At 34.2% G+C, this 16,672-nt stretch overlaps 3 protein-coding genes across 4 annotated transcripts; 2 read left to right on the top strand and 1 right to left on the bottom strand.

The window, feature by feature from the left end:
• Positions 1-80: 80 nt before the first annotated feature.
• LOC102585670 (uncharacterized) lies at positions 81-2,561 on the top strand. The gene is made up of 3 exons (XM_006360520.2): positions 81-982; positions 1,454-1,984; positions 2,076-2,561. Exons 1-3 carry the CDS (start codon positions 185-187, stop codon positions 2,187-2,189), a joined length of 1,443 nt encoding a protein of 480 aa, XP_006360582.2. The 5' UTR covers positions 81-184; the 3' UTR covers positions 2,190-2,561.
• A 1,739-nt stretch (positions 2,562-4,300) lies between these two features.
• LOC102592968 (uclacyanin-2-like) lies at positions 4,301-5,396 on the top strand. Its single transcript, XM_006360534.2, has 2 exons — positions 4,301-4,532; positions 4,617-5,396. The coding sequence occupies exons 1-2, from the start codon at positions 4,367-4,369 to the stop codon at positions 5,222-5,224; spliced, it is 774 nt and encodes a 257-aa protein (XP_006360596.1). The 5' UTR covers positions 4,301-4,366; the 3' UTR covers positions 5,225-5,396.
• A 371-nt stretch (positions 5,397-5,767) lies between these two features.
• Positions 5,768-10,275, bottom strand: LOC102584888 (transcription factor ILR3-like). 2 transcript variants are annotated; one of them, XM_006360518.2, is made up of 6 exons: positions 10,076-10,275; positions 9,685-9,892; positions 8,927-8,989; positions 6,701-6,778; positions 6,455-6,617; positions 5,768-6,335 (listed from the first exon to the last, which is right to left on the bottom strand). In XM_006360518.2, exons 2-6 carry the CDS (start codon positions 9,843-9,845, stop codon positions 6,066-6,068), a joined length of 735 nt encoding a protein of 244 aa, XP_006360580.1. In that variant the 5' UTR covers positions 9,846-9,892; positions 10,076-10,275; the 3' UTR covers positions 5,768-6,065. The 2 variants fall into 2 exon arrangements, with proteins under 2 accessions (XP_006360580.1, XP_006360579.1); XM_006360517.2 differs by having other exon boundaries at positions 9,685-10,275.
• Positions 10,276-16,672: the final 6,397 nt, after the last annotated feature.

Genomic DNA, 16,672 nt, shown 5'->3' with positions numbered 1-16,672 from the left:
CCTAACTTTTCCTATTAGTAACTCTTCGTAATTAATAATAAAAACATGTACACATGTAACTGATTTTCTAAAAAGCAAATTAAAAAGATTGTCAAATTTTCTCCACAAAGGGGTTGTAGACTTGTAGTGAATAGAATTTCTCTAAACCCCTTGTTCCCTTTGTCTTCAAAATTCATCCTTAGAAATGCAAATTTTTCATTTTTCTAACAAGACACAATATAATTCCACCAATAAATTCAAGAATTTCATTATAATATCATGTTTTAGTTTCATAATTTATTTTGTTTGTTCCATTTTTCTAGCTCCAAATAAGCATTTTCATACCTCAATTTCATTACAAAATGATGAAAATAATTTATCATCACAAACAAATCTTGATCATGTTGTTTTTGGGATTGCATCAAATGAGTTATCTTGGGCTAAAAGAAAAGAATATGTTAAACTTTGGTGGAAGCCTAAACAAAAGATGAGGGGTTGTGTGTTTCTTGAAAAAATACCACATTTTTCATCAAATGATACAAATGATGATGAATCTTTTTTGCCTCAAATTTGCATTTCTGAGGATACTTCTAATTTTAGATATACACATAAAGGTGGGACCTCATCAGCTATACGTGTGGCACGTGTCGTTTTGGAGACAGTGAGGCTTAATTATACTAATGTTAGATGGTTTGTGTTTGGTGATGATGATACAATTTTCTTCCCAGAAAATTTGGTTATGACACTTTCTAAGTATGATCATGGATTTTGGTATTACATTGGGACAAATTCAGAAAGTTTTATGCAGAACAAGTTTTTTTCTTATGAAATGGCTTTTGGTGGAGCTGGTTTTGCTATAAGTTATCCATTGGCTAAAGTTTTGGCTAAAGTTTTTGATTCTTGTATAGAAAGATACCCTCATTTGTATGGAAGTGATGGGAGAATTCATGCTTGTTTGTCTGAGCTTGGTGTTGGATTAACTCGTGAGCCCGGATTTCATCAGGTACATTGAATATATCGACAAACCCTTAAACTTGTCAGTGAATTTCACTTAGATAGTCGAACTATGATTTGTTCCAATTAGACACTTTTGGATCATATTTTGAAAATGTTGTATACAGTGTTCACACACACTCATTACATAGATAAGTTGATCACATTGCACATTGACATCAATTGGAACATGCATGAGGTTTTATCAGTGGAGCTGATATATTTTAAGTGGTTAACTTATCTTTATAACGAGCATTTGAAAACACGAGCAAAAGATTTTTCCAAAATTTGAGTTGGAAGTGTTTAATGGGAACACTTTATTATATATTCAGGTGCTCAATCTGAGCATGTTGTAATTCGAGTGTCTAGATAGAATTTACTGACAGATTTAAGGGGATGTTGATGTATTCTGCCATTTTCATTTTTGTGAATTTTGCATTTCTGACTATGTTGTTTTGTTTTTATGAAATTGAAATACTAGATGGATTTTCATAAAAATGTGTTTGGAATGTTGGCTGCACATCCCATTAGGCCATTGGTATCTATGCATCATATGGAAGAAATTGATCCTATATTCCCAAATATGACAACAGTGAAGGCTCTGGAGCATTTGTACAATGCTGCAAGCTTCGATCCACATCGAATTTTGCAGCAAACAGTTTGCTATGATAGTTGGTTTTCTTGGACTGTGTCAGTGTCTTGGGGATATGCTGTTCAAGTGTTTGATAAGCATGTGCTTTTACCAAATGTTCAGCGAGTACAAGAGAGCTACGCTCCCTGGAAAAGCAGTCATTTAGGTGGATTATACGACTTTGATACAAAGAAATATGAACCTGATCCATGCCGAAGACAGCTTGTTTTTTTCTTGGACAAAGTTTCTTCAGGCATCAATGGAACTGAGACTATTTACAAGAAGAAAACATTTGAGAAATGCAAATTCGACAGGAGTTCACCTAGAAGACTCAAAAAAATCAGAGTGTTATCAAACAAGTTAGTCCTTAACAAACAACAGGTATCTTAAAATTTTTGCTCTCTAAATTCTGTTCACTGTAAAATTGTTTAGTATCTAATTTTTGGATCTTTTGGTCTAATGTTATATGTAGTTGCTTACTCCAAGAAGGCATTGTTGTGATGTATTACCTTCTACATCGAGCAACGTTATGGAAATAGCGATAAGAGAATGCAAGGAAGATGAACTAATTCACATGCAGCATTAGTACAATATATTCCTGAGACATTCAGCAACCATTTGATGGTCTCCCCACCAATTGCCTGATCTGATCGCGCTCTATTCTCATGAAATTTTGGATCTGAAAAAGCCATTGCTCCGGAGAAAAAAAGAAGATTTGACAGTAGCAAGATGCCAACAGTTTGTTCATGGCAGAGTTGTTTGTTTTCTGAGCATTTAAGTTCAATGATTGAAGAGAATTCGAAGCCAGACATAGTCAGGGAAAGTTTTTCTCTTTGGGAAATCAGTTTTGTATATGTGTTTACTTGGATTAGATGTATATCATAGGAAACTTTGGCACATAAACAAATTAGGAAACATGTAAGAAAACCTTCGTTACTTGTGAGATAACCAGAAAAAAGTCTCAATTTTGACTGAAACTTGATCAAGATTTCCCTTTTTGTTGTCTTGTGTGATGAGAGTACTAGAGAAAAAAAGGTTATAAGTGGAGTCTACAAAGGATATACGCAAGACTTATTTCTACCTTGTGAAAGTAGAGAGGTTGTTTCCAAAGGACCCTCGGTTCAAGTGTAGCAAATCAAAGTAAGAACAAAAAGGAAAAATGACAATGAAAAAAACATGAAAACTAATACGGAAAATAGTGCAGAGCATTTAGTAAAGGAACAATAACAATAATGAAATAATGTGATAATCGAAACATAATAAACAACAATTACAAACAAAAGCAATAAACTACATGAATAAAGCTAATACTACGACAAATATGGTACTCCAGACTATCACCAATCCTAATCTCATTGAAAAACAAGACAATACTTCATTATCTACTAACCTTATTTACAGACAAGGTATAGGTGAAATCAACTATAATCGTTATTTTAAAAGTGTGAGGAGAGGTGTTTTACTTACTACAGGTTGAAGTGTAAGCCTCGTAATACATATCAAGTTTGTTTATAAATTAATAAAACAACATAACAAAAATATCTAGTATGTTTTTACAAGTATAAGCATATAAAATAATCAGCTTAATTCCAAATATGTTTTGATAAATATTTAATGATAATTTAAATATGTAACTCAAATAAAAATGATACTTCAAGTATATATTTGATAATTTATCTCCTAGTTATATCATTATCTTTAAATTTGATTGGCTAGCTGACCATTGTGAATTGACTTGGCCCTGTTCAACATCCAGCTATGAAATTTGAGAGAAAAAATGTGTATGTGGGGAGGGGATTCCATATGAATTTATAACCTTTGAGTATCTCCATTAGCTAGTGTTAATTATAATTACTACATGATATACAAACATTAATTTTTTTTTATCACAATTTACTTATATTTAAACTATTATTTTTTTGTGACTTATAATACTTATATAGTCTTCAAATTATTTTTCAAAAATCTTAAAAATTATATATTCAAAAAAATTTGACTTTTGAAAGCTGAATTGTGTCATATAAATTATGACCTAAGAGAATAGCAAGGATAGAGGTGGAACGTGCATCCAGTTACATGACAGGGTCCAAAATTATTGTCTTCATAATTTTTTAAGTCATAGTGGTGGCTTATAAGTTGTATATGATTAATTAGAATCACCTTCACTAGGATTTAGGAATAAGTCTTCTCTTTAGGCAATGCTCTCCGTGATTCCTTGTTTCTTTGTCAACAAACAAATATCAACTATACAAATAGACCATATAAACTTAATTAATACGTAAAACTATTGGTTCCTTAATTTTAATTATTACTAAAGGTCATATAATTTGAAGAAGAGTCACAATTTCTTTATTATAATATCAGTGTAATTTAACATGTTACTTCCGATCAATGTTTATTTAAATGAAATTACCTTTTATTGCATAGAAGTTAAATTCGTTGAAGAAAGCCGTTTGATGAATGAATTGTTGTATAATGCTCCACCATTTTGCCATGTTCTTGTGTTAATATTTGGACTCTAAAAGGAGTAGCATGCAAGTAAAACTCAAAATAAATTAAAATTGAAACTGACAGGGGACTTTTTTTATGGAACAAGCTGTCAGTGCCTCTTGAAATTAAAATAATGCCTTCTCCTTATTCAACGTGTTTTGTATAGTTGCATTAAATAGCTAAGATCTTGCAAGACCCAAGACATACAGAATTAGCTAATTTGGCAGCAGTAATACAGCCAAATTAGCTAATTCTTTGTTGATTGAAGAAGTTATGGCAATGCTAAAAATGTTGATGAGCTTGGCTGCTATAGCCATGCTGCTTGGTTCAGCCATGGCAACAAATTACACAGTGGGAGGTCCTAATGGTGGATGGGATCAATCTACTGATGCCCAAGCATGGGCTGCATCGAAAACTTTCTTCGTTGGAGATAATCTGAGTAAGCCATCTAAAAGATAGACTATCTTTTTAGAACTTGTTGGCATCCATCCATCTAATGCCTTGTTTTGTGTTTTCTTGACAGTTTTTTCATATTCTCCAAGCCATTCTGTGCTAGAAGTCACAAAGGCTAGTTTTGAGACCTGCCAGATTACAGCTCCTATTGCAATTTATACTGGAGGGATGACAGTAATCACTCTAGCTTCTGTAGGCAAGAGATACTTTATATGTGGAACTGGTGGACATTGTAATGTAGGAGGAATGAAACTCGAAATCAACACTCTTCCTAAGGCTACCCCACCCCCACCCCCACCATCCAAACCGGCTACTCCACCAACACCAACCCCCAAAGCTCCACCACCACCAACTCCCATGACTAAACCCCCAGTTGCTTCCCCTCCCTCTTCATCGCCATCTCCCAAGTCTTCATCAGCACACTCACCCAGAAACATACATAAAATTTCCCCTGCAATGTCACCTTCCAAGTCCTCCCATGCTCACAGCCCAGCCATGCCTCCTACTGGCGTTCCAACATCCCCTTCTGTTGAAGCCCCGGGATTGCCACCTTCTGCTGAGGCCCCTGGTGCTTCTGCACCTGCCACATCTTCCCCATCATCGGCTGATAAAATCAGTGTTGTTGCTGGTTCTACTGTGGGGTTTGGTTTTGTTGTTATGATGATGTTCCTTCTGTAAGCCTTCAAACAATATTTTGAAGATGTTGTCATTTTTTCGTTTTATGTTTCATTTAATTCTATTTTGTACCTGATTTTCCTCAGTACTGGTTGTTTCTTCAACATTCCATCTTATGAATGTGCAAATTATTGACCGAGATATAATGGAAAACATTGAGATTTTCTACCCTAAAGCATGAATACTTTCTGATTCAGTAGAATCAGTAGAGGCAATAAATGTTGAGTCTTACACAACCTATGCTGATGTCTAACAAAAGGTTCAAAGAAACTTAACTGTTGAAATTTCCTTAACATATTGGTTGTCACAGTGCAAATAGTCTGAAAATATGTGCTTCACAGAGTTTAGAAGCCCTAGATGTGAATTTCGGAATCACATAAATCGAACAGAGGTTGACCTCCTTCCTAACAAGTATACAGAGCAAACAAAGTATAATCTAGTACAAGCACCAGGGTATCAAGAAAACACGGAATAGTTAATCCTAGTGCAAGGAAAAGAATTCTGGTGTGAGTGCAGAAAGTAACCAAAATGGCCTCTCAAGCAAAATAAGCAAAGTCTTCAGAGTCAATTGCGCTTTAGCTAAAACAGTGTATAATGTGCATACAACCAAGTTTAATTATTTCAGAAGGAGTCCCATCTAGGGAATCATAATACGTAACTGTTTTTCGGGTGAGTATATACCCGTCATATACATGATTTAGCAAATCATCAAGACTGACTCATACATAAAAGCTAGACATATAAATACAACCAGCAAATTGTCTCAGTTGTTTGTCACCTTTAGCACTCACAGGAGCAACAAAAAGAACAAAGTTCCAGTAGCAAGTCACCTGGCAAATTCAGTTTAAGCAACTGGAGGACGGAGCACATGATCTTGAGATGTGTCAACAACAGCAGGTTGCATGAATTGCCACATTGCAACACTGGGATAACCAATGAAAGGCATCAATTTGTTGCCTGCAGCGACTTGTCCTTGTGCAGTAAATGCAGCTCCCACGGCAGAAGGATGGGAGAGAAATCCTGGTTTAGAAGCTAAGCTTTTAACCTGCTGCTCCAAATTCTCCTTTTCTTCCTTTAGCCTTCGCTTTTCATCACGGAGCTCATTCTTCTCTGCCTGAATATACATAAGTTTTTCTTTTAGAAGTGCCTCAACAGAGAGCTAAAGAAAACTAGCACGAATGGAAGTTTAGAGAGTACAACTGACATTCAGTGGCACTATAATTAAAATTACACCTTAAGTTCTTTTATCTTCTCTTGCAGCTCCTCATTTGACTCCTTCAGCTTCTGGGTTTCAGTTCGCAGCTCAATCAGCATCCTTTGAGCATCACTCAGAATTGCAACTTTCTCAGTTTTTGGTGGCCTTCCAGGATCAAGGACAGAGCTCAATTCGAGGAACCTATACGATGTCAGATTTGGATGTGAGAATTCATAAGAAAGCGAATATATCACAAGAAAGAGATCTAGAGGGAGAGATCATGCCTCTCATTCAGTCTGTCCCTCCGCAATTTCTCTCGGCATGCCTTAGATCTCGGAGAGCTGCACCATTCACTTTTTAACCTGTACGTACAGTTAAGTAGATATACAAGCAAGAAATGAATGATACCAGTTCAAACGACATTTTTCTTTGATTAGAAAATGCTATCTGAAACAACCAGTTTTAACATAAAAACTTTCTTTGTCTTTTTCTTTTTTATTTTTTTGTTTATTGGGGATGCAGGGAAGGGCTATAAGCTATTAGCAACTCACTTTAATGGCCAACCTTTTGAAGGGTATTTTCATTGGAAAAAGTGACACTGGAAAAGGATATAAACAAGGATGGCTAGCAAGAGTACAGCCATGACCAATAGGAATCCTATGAGAAATTTATGTGATACACAACTCTAAAATTAAGAAAATTATGTTCAGGTCAACACTGTGAAAGTGAATTCATTCATTTCTCATTTTGATGGTGTACGTAGGTATAGAAGAACAAGAATCACATGTACAGTCATTCTAAAGTTGCTAAAAACTATCTGTCTACTTTGAGCCCATAGCGAAAGGAAAATTACTCTGGAAACTTAATAAGCTGTATCCATCTTAGAAGCGCCAACAAAATAAATCAATTGAAAAAAGGTGTAATGTTAGAATCCCAAGAGATAGGATGCAGTGTATTGAAGCTAAAATTTTATAACTTACTATTGGAAAGGATGCATATTAATTGAAGATATCTATAAAGTTCTGTCAAATGTTAATGTTTCTTTTTAGCAATTAAATAGATTGGACTGTGAAACCTGAAACAGAGATTTCTACATAGACAGTTCAAATTTGAGATGATAGTCCTTCAAATGGAAATTATCAATTATAATAGTAAAACCCTTATACAACCTTGAAACAAGAAAACACCAATCCACACCAGATTGGTACTCTAAATGGTTTCTCCACAAAATAGGAAACTGAATGTAAAATTTTTCAATAAGTCACAGTATCTGATATTCATGCCTGAGCTCAGTAGAGATGATTAGCAAGAGAACCGGGATGAAAGATACTGCATAGAAACCCTATTTTGTAATAATTATACTGAGATCATTAATAAATTATCCTACTCTCAGCAACAAGAAGCAACAATAGTTTCTTTGTAAAAAAGGAAAAAGAAGAAGTATAAAGAAACTAGCCAGCTGTGTTGTCTAATGTCTGTTATATCAGGATATCATTGTGCTGAAAAAGTTACTAGACTACAACCAAGAACCTCACAAGGAAAATAGGTTTCTTGAGTAATCAAACAAACTTCTCTCAGTGAAAGAAAAACATAAAACTTAAAGGAGTGGTTGGGAGGAAGAGCCTTTAACTCTACCTGTATGAGCTTTTGCTCATATGGCCGGTCTTGAGCCCATATAATGGAGGAGGGTTGTGGTGTGCAGTGTTATCAAAAGCAAAAAGCACAAAATTCTCTAAGATCAGTTGGGGGTTTTAAGCACAAAGCGCAAATAAAACATGGACTTCAATTATTCTAGAACCAAGAGTTAAAGACAAGGTTGTAGAGGGAAAGCGTGGTGAGGATAGGGTTATCTCATTAAGTCTTGCATACGAAAATGAAACAATGATATCATTACTTCCTAGAACCAAGAGTTAAAGACAAGGTTGTAGAGGGAATAAAGTGTAGACTTCAATTATTCTAGAACCAAGAGTTAAAGACAAGGTTGTAGAGGGGAAGCGTGGTGAGGATAGGGTAATCTCATTAAGTCTTGCATACGAAAATGGAACAATGATATCATTACTGCTTATTCTCCCTAAATAGGACTAGATGTGGAAACAAAAACTAAATATTTGGAAGATATGGGCACCTTGGTTCAAGGTATTCCAGGCGACCAACATATTTTTATTTGTGGAGATCTAAATGGTCATGTAGGTAAAGATAACGACATTTTGACCCAATACATGGGGGATATGGTTATGACTTAATATATTAGGAATAATGAAGGAACGCTATTCTAGACTTCGTTTTAGCCTATGACATAGTTGTAGCTACCACATATTTAGAAAGAAAAATTCTTAAATGTATAAATGAGTACATTTTAAGAGTGGACAACCATAGTCAAATAGACTTTCTCCTTACTAGAACATAGGATATATAAACAGATCCAGATCTCTAAAACAAGAAGAATGTAATAAAAAGAGTTCACCAATCCTAACAAACCATGATATAAAAGAAATGGATAATTTATTTACCTCTTTCGTGAGCTTGCCTCCTTACTGACTTCTGAATCCGCAAATGTGTAATCTGTTTCAGCACTGAAAGAGATAGATGACCATCAGAATATGGAGATGGTAAAAGCAAAGCACTGGCTTCAGTAAAGTGTTGATGTCCCCTACTTTGCATCATCCTTTCGAGACATAAACATGTATGCACCCATAAGATTAGACATTTATCTTTCATAGTTATTACTTGCAATTTCCTTAGTGGAAACCTGATGGTATAAATTCTACTAAACATATTTACATAACATAATTATAGTCTTTTTATATCTTAAAGTGATTAAACTAGAGAGGAATCTATAATCTCAACACAAAGTGATAGGTGATTTCCTCATATGCTCGAAAGTAACAACTTTTCAAACCACAGGCTGGCTGAAGTGACAATTTCTTGTTGAAGCTACCTCCTACCCCAAAATAAGATTATTTTGTAACTAGGTATCAAATTTACCACAACCTTTCCCACTTTATCTCGATTGCAAGAAAGAACGGTGCACTAAAAGGGTCTATTATACACAGCCTTATCCTGCATTTCTACAAGAGGCTAGCTGTTTCCACAACTCAAACTAACTTTACCAGTTATCTCAATTGCAACAGATTATAATATGCAAAGCTCACATGCTTGAAGTTATAAAGGAAGTTGTAATACCAATTCAGAGCGAACTCATAAAATTCACTTTATGAGTCCTTAGATCCCAAAAAAAAAAAAAGAAAAAGCGGAAGAGCAGACCCACATGAGATTAGAGGAAGCATAGATTGTTTGAGCAGGCCAGCTGAAATCAATAGTAGCCGGAGACTGAAAATCAGTGACGGTAACAGAAGCAGCAGAAGTAATATCCGTTATCAACTCATAATCAAATAACCAATTAGGATTCCCACTAGAATCAACCTCCATGACCTAATTCCCTCTTTCAATTTCTCCCTTCCCTTTTGCTCTGCACACTACAAAACCACAAGTATAAACAATCATCTACTACAGTAGCAAATAGCGCAATACAATAGTAGCAGTTGAAATAGCAACATCATATATATATAAAAAACAAAGTTTATTTTTGTGGATATGGATGGAGGAGAATTGACGGCAGCATCAATGGAAGAATTAACAAAGTTGGATTTCGTCATTACTGCATTTTCTAACTCAAAAAGTAAACGCTGTTTTGGATGGACAAGGAAGAGCAGCATGATTTGTGCTGCTTTTGACTAAACTAGTAGCTATCATTCATCAATCATCATTTTCATTGGTATTATACTATTTGTTGCTGAGGAGGAAACTGCAACTAGAGTGGAACAACTACTGTAACTTTCTATTTGGAGGTTTCTCAAACTGCAACTACCTGTTTTAATATTGGGCATCTATAGTATGGGCATAATAAAATGAAGGGAAAAGGGTCAAAAATACCCCCAAACTTTGATTTATTGTTTGACTTTACCCTCGCCGTTAAAATGAAGTTAATTTTACCCCTCCCGTTACTAATTTCACCAAAATTACCCCTCATTTAGACAGAATCCCCAAAATTGATCCAAATTGACCCAATTACCCGAATTTTTTTAAAAAAAAACCTATTCCCTATTTTTAACCCAATGACCCGACCCCCTCTAGGATAACCCGGTACCAATTAACCCAATTACCCATTTCCATTTACCCATGCCCTCTCTTTAGATAATCTCATTTTCTCCCAAATTTACCCATTATTGTATTTTCGATTCATATATATCTTGCTAATTATATTTGAAAGCGGACTTGTATAGGGGCTGGACCTCAATTGCTAAATATTGTGCGAAGAAGCTGCCTACCACTACTGAAGTTATGGCAATTGACAATGGGAAAGTTTTGTTTAGAAGAACCTCTACTTCCCAACTCAAAGGTTTGATGATACTTCAAGATTGCTTGCACATTTGAGCTAAAATGCTTTTGGAATGGAAAATAGTTACTCCCTCATGGATTATATTGAAAAGGAAAGTGCTTTTGGGAGAAAATGAGATTATCTAAAGAGAGGGCATGGGTAAATGGAAATGGGTAATTGGGTTAATTGGTACCGGGTTATCCTAGAGGGGGTCGGGTCATTGGGTTAAAAATAGGGAATAGGTTTTTTTTAAAAAAATCTGGGTAATTGGGTCAATTTGGATCAATTTTGGGAATTCCGTCTAAATGAGGGGTAATTTTGGTGAAATTAGTAACGGGAGGGGTAAAATTAACTTCATTTTAACGGCGAGGGTAAAGTCAAACAATAAACCAAAGTTTGGGGGGTATTTTTGACCCTTTTCCCTAAAATGAAATACTTTGGCATCTCTCCGATTTTGATATTTAAACAAATACCTCATCTGTCTTAATTTATGTGACACATTTCGAATCTCAAGATTCAAATAAGTTTATCTTTGACTGTAAATTTTTCATATATCTTTTAAATATTTTGAATTATCAATTATTATAACTTATAGTACTTTTTTATGTATTTTACAAATATATAAATTTCATTTTGAAAAATTTGAAGATTCCATGAGCAAATTCTCAATCAAACTTAAATTGTTTGACTCTCAAAAGGCGAAATGTGTCACATAAATTGGGACAGAGGGAGTAGTTTTTACCTAGAATTCAAATATATAAATTTAATAAAAAAATTTGAAGATCTCATGTCAACTTAAATTTATTGATTCTTGAAATTTGAACAATTCTACATAAATTGAGACAAAGAGGTAATATATAATACGTATTAAAATTTGATCAAAACACTCTAATTTTGAGTGTGCTTACACCTTGTTTGGATGGTTGTTACCTGTTGTATTATATTGTTAGTTTAAATTCAATGTTTGTTTTGATTGTTACTTAAATTCTATTGTATCGTATCGTTTAAATCCATTATTAGGTAACGACGAAAAAATTCATATTAGGTAACGGCCGGTTTGGTGTAATCTCGTCATTATCTTAATATTTTGTTTTCATTTTATCTTTATTTATTATTTAATAATCATATTTCATCTTTTATCCTACCTTTTCATAATAACTCTATCTCGTACCCTACTTTTCTTATAGGTTTATCACTCAAATTATGAATATATGTCATTATGTAACAATACAGAACGATATCATCAATAACATTGTATTCATTAAAACACTTATCAAATTAAGAACAAATTTAAATATTATGTCTACTAAAATTTGTGCATGATTATAGAAAGATGGGTGCTCTGACTTGTAAACGTTGGGCGAAAAGGTTAATAAAATGAACTCACATAAACCATAGCAATTTGAATTAAAAGAAAGAATTACATCGGCTAAATACATACACAGTTTTTAAAAAATTTCAGAAAATTTTATTTAAAAATTTGAGTGAATATTAATTTTAAGTAAGTATTTGAATACATAGCAAAGTACTTCTATTATAAATTTTCAATTCAATTTGAAAAAAAGTAAAATTACACATATCCTCAAATATTTATTATAGAGCTTATTATCGTCAATGTTTGGACAGACCAACTAACCATATTTCGACTTTGCTTCGGGTACCAGTAATTAGAGTTATTCATGATTTGATTTGTCTTTCATCAAAATGAAAAAATAAGTAGGTGTTTGGTCATAAAGTTTACGAGTAAATATTTTTTACTTTTCGAATCGGGAAATTATATATATAAATTTTATAATTATTTGTATATTAATCATAAATAAAATATAAATATTTTGTTAAATTATAATTAACTTCAATCGTTAACTTTACCATTTTCTCAAGCCAACACTTAAAGTTTAGCCCAACTATTACAATCATAAGTCCAAGTCGATTAAAATCTATTACTTTAGTCTTTACCTACCCTACCTCACATAAGATATACACTTACTCTTAATTGAATCACTTTGTTCAGGTAATAATAACTCTATTATTGCTTAATTAAATCCACAATAGCTTTCCAGTGAAATGCTCATGTACTACGTGTCTGTGTCTATTGAGTTATGTATGTCCTCAAAAAATTTATTACTTTCAAATCGAAAAAACCAAAAAAATCGAACCAAACCAACAGTTAGTTTTTCATTTGGTGTGATTTTAGAAATTTAAAACTGATAAATTGATTTGGTTTTAATTTTAACTAGTAATTGATCTAAACCGAACCATAAACACCCCGAAAAGCACAAAGCCAAGAAAAAAGCCTCAATCTTGTTATTAATATTTAATCTAAATATAAAATTTATAAGAAAAATAGGCAAAAAATAAAGTTTCTTATCAACTCAAAAGAAAGATAAAAGGATTGGAGTGTGATAATTCAGTCAAGAGTGAACAAAAATATGCATCCACGGTCCACCTAATCTTTCAGTATACTTTTTTTTAAACGTATATTTTTCAAACATAGATTCTATTAAATATTTGATATCCGTCAGTTTAAAGGATTACAATCACACATTTCCATTAATTGAAGGTTTGATGTGCTTAACCAAACAACACAATGATCAAAATTAAAATAAGGTAACAACACAGGGATCAAAAATGTTATTTCCCCTTTTTAAATTGCTTTCCGCTATAAATGTAAATAGTTTATCATTATATTTGTTATCTTGATAATGTTGCTACGTATTTGTACTAGTTTTTTTAATAATAGGCCAGTTATGTTCTTTTCCCTAGAATGAATCACATATTATGTAGCATCAATTCAATTCATAGTTGTTACAAAAAAACGTCAAGAAACGTATATTTCAAAACTTCTATTTTATGTTTTTTGTAATATCAATGTTGGAATTTGGTACTTCTACGTTGGATATGGGTATACAAGAATCAAATGTATGTTTCTCTTTCAAGGTTGAGATCTTGAGAATAGAGTAAATATCTCAAAAGATTATTCAATTATGAATAATTACCTTATAAAGTCATTCAACTTTGTTTTGTATCAATAAAGTCATTCAACTTAAGTCTTTTCTCTTGTAAAATAACTCAACTAAAGCATTTTTTTCTTATAAAATCACTCAACCAAATTTTTCATTAAGAAAAATATTAACATAATGAAATAAATTAATTCTTATGCCATGTAAATATAAATCCCGCAAATAAAATTAGAATCACTGCCCATTAAGAAATGTTATTTTGATGACTTGACAAACTTCGGGGATGATGAAACTTCAGTTGCCTGAAGAGTTCTTGTTGACAGGGGGAACTGGTGAATAAGTCTGTTATCATCAAAAAAGGGGGAAAATGTTATTTTGGAGCTGATGTTAAGTTTTGATGATTTAACAAACTTAAAGATCTAACAAGGAATCAGATCCTTGTTATTGGGACTGCTGACAGTGAAATGAATGAATAAACTCAGTGTGAGGAATATTTGTGTGTCATCATAAAAAAAGGGGGAAAATGTTATATTCTAGGTGTTTTGATGATCCTCACAAATGCAGGGACCTGGTCCCTAGCATAGTGTTTTCGTCCAGATTCAAATGGGGTACAACTGTAAAGCTGTCACGCCAGGTGCTAGGTGAAAAGTGCAGTGTACTGCACCAATAGGAAGAGTGGACGAGACTGTCTGTTTCAGTTGCTCACAAATGCAGGGACCTAGTCCCAGTCAGAGTTCTCTCCATCAGATGCATAATGGGGTACAACTGTAAAACTGTCCTGTCAGTGGTTGGTGAGGCGTCAGCGTACTGAACCAATCAGAATGGACGAGGGTGTTTGTCCAACGGGTAATAACTCTTTATGGTTGATATTTTCAACATGACAAACACCATATTAAATTCATTCATTCAAAGGAAGAAGTCGGCCAGCAAGCCTTTTCAAGAATTCCCAAAGAACATTGTAAGGGACCTGGTCCCTGCAAGACTGCGATATGAAAATGTGACAACATAGTCGTCAGAAAAGCTGTCACCTCTGATGTGGTAGGTGAACAACTTTTCTGAACGGCAGGTTTTCAACCAATGAGGTCGTCTCAAGGAGTTTGTGTGTATTTTATATAGTCTCCTCACCAAAACACAAACTCAAGATTTGGCAAACAAAAACTTGGATTTTCTCTGAAAATTCACAAGCTTGAAAAGAAGGCCATCTTCAAGGAAGAACACTGCTCAACTTAACAAAGGGACCTGATAGAGTAAAGAAGAGTCTTTGTTGTATTTTGAGCTTTGTGTCTTATGTGCTTATCTTGTAAATCTATTCCTATGTTATAAAGGAATTAGATCATTGTGTTGGTTCGGTTCAGAAAGTCTAAATCAGTCAGGTTGAGTGGTTTAATGGGCAATATTGTTTGTTGCTTAGTTGAATTCTAAATCATCTAAGGGTTAGGTGGTTTAGTAGGCAACATTGTTGTTGCTTAGTTAAAGTCTAAATCGTCCAGATAGTGGTGGTTTAGTGGGCAACATATGTGTTGCTTAGTTGAAGTCTAACTTATTTAAGACGTAGGTAGCTTAGTGGACAGTGTGGTATCTGCTTAGACTCGGTTAAGTAATCATTGCTATACTTAGTGTGAGATTATGAGGTTAATCTCATTGTTGTGGTGTAAACTGTATTTTACTTTTGCTTTGAGAAGATTAGTGAAAACAGTTTGAAAAGTCTTGTGTGACAGGTCGTGGTTTCACTCCCTTGAGCAAGGAGGTTTCCACGTAAAAATCTTGTGCCTGTTTTATATTGTGATATTTACTTTCTGCACTGTTATTCTGCTGAGGGACCTGGTCCCATGGTCACTGGTGGACGCATACATTTCAACAATTGGTATCAGAGCTTAACTTTTCTATTTGGTTAAAACCAAGTAAAGACAAGATCCTGAAGGAATGGCTACACCACTAAATCTACAGAGAAGTCAGTCCCATCTAAGGCCTCCTATTTTTTATGGTCAGTTCTATAGATACTGGAGGATTCGAATGAAAGACTATCTAATGGCTGATGATATTGAGGTATGGAACATTATTTGTGAAGGTCCTCATGTGCTAACTATGGAGGTTGAAGATGGAGAGGTCACAAGAGTCATTCCCAAAACTCGACACCAATATAATGACTCTGACAGATGATTAGTCCATAAAAACCACAAAGCTAGGAAGCTACTGATGTGTGGGATCAGTATGAATGAATACGATCTGATTTCATCGTGTGAATCAGCCAAGGAAATCTGGGATCAGTTGAGAACAACATATGAGGATACTGAGGAAACAAAGTAATCTAAGTTAGATCTTTTTACTACTCAATTTGAAAGCTTCACCATAAAAGAAGGTGAATCTATTCATGAAATGCGTACCAGAATCTCTACCATCAACAATGAGCTCATGTTTCTTGATGAACCCGTCCCGGTGTGCAAACAAGTCTCTAAGATACTGGAAATTCTTCCCAGATCTTGGACAAATAAATTTATATTTGTTGATGAGACAAGGGATCTTGAAGAGGTGACTCTAAATGCACTATTTGAGCATCTTCAAGTTCATGAGATGCATAGAAAAGGTAAAGGTCTCATTCTCAAGGATAAAGACATGATGGCAGATCTGACTGATGATGTTGATCAAGAGAGAGATGCAAAAAGGGGAAAATCACTTGCTCTCAAGGTTTCACAAAGTGAAGTATCTGATATAAATGAGAACATGGGCTATCTGACTCGAAGATTTCAAAAATTCGTGAGAAAACGTGAAGCTCTGATGAAGAAAGGAAATCTTGACAAGGCTACAAACTCAAATGACTCGTGTTTCAAGTGAGGTAAACTAGACCACTTCATTAGAGACTACCCTATGCACAAGGGTGAGCACAAGAAATGTGTCAAGTCCGAAGGAGACAAGAACAA

The sequence above is a fragment of the Solanum tuberosum genome, unplaced genomic scaffold (assembly GCF_000226075.1).
Source record: "Solanum tuberosum cultivar DM 1-3 516 R44 unplaced genomic scaffold, SolTub_3.0 scf00313, whole genome shotgun sequence".
NCBI lineage: Eukaryota > Viridiplantae > Streptophyta > Magnoliopsida > Solanales > Solanaceae > Solanum > Solanum tuberosum.
The sequence above is the reverse complement of the archived record's forward strand: the minus strand, read 5'-3'. Positions and strand labels throughout refer to the sequence as shown.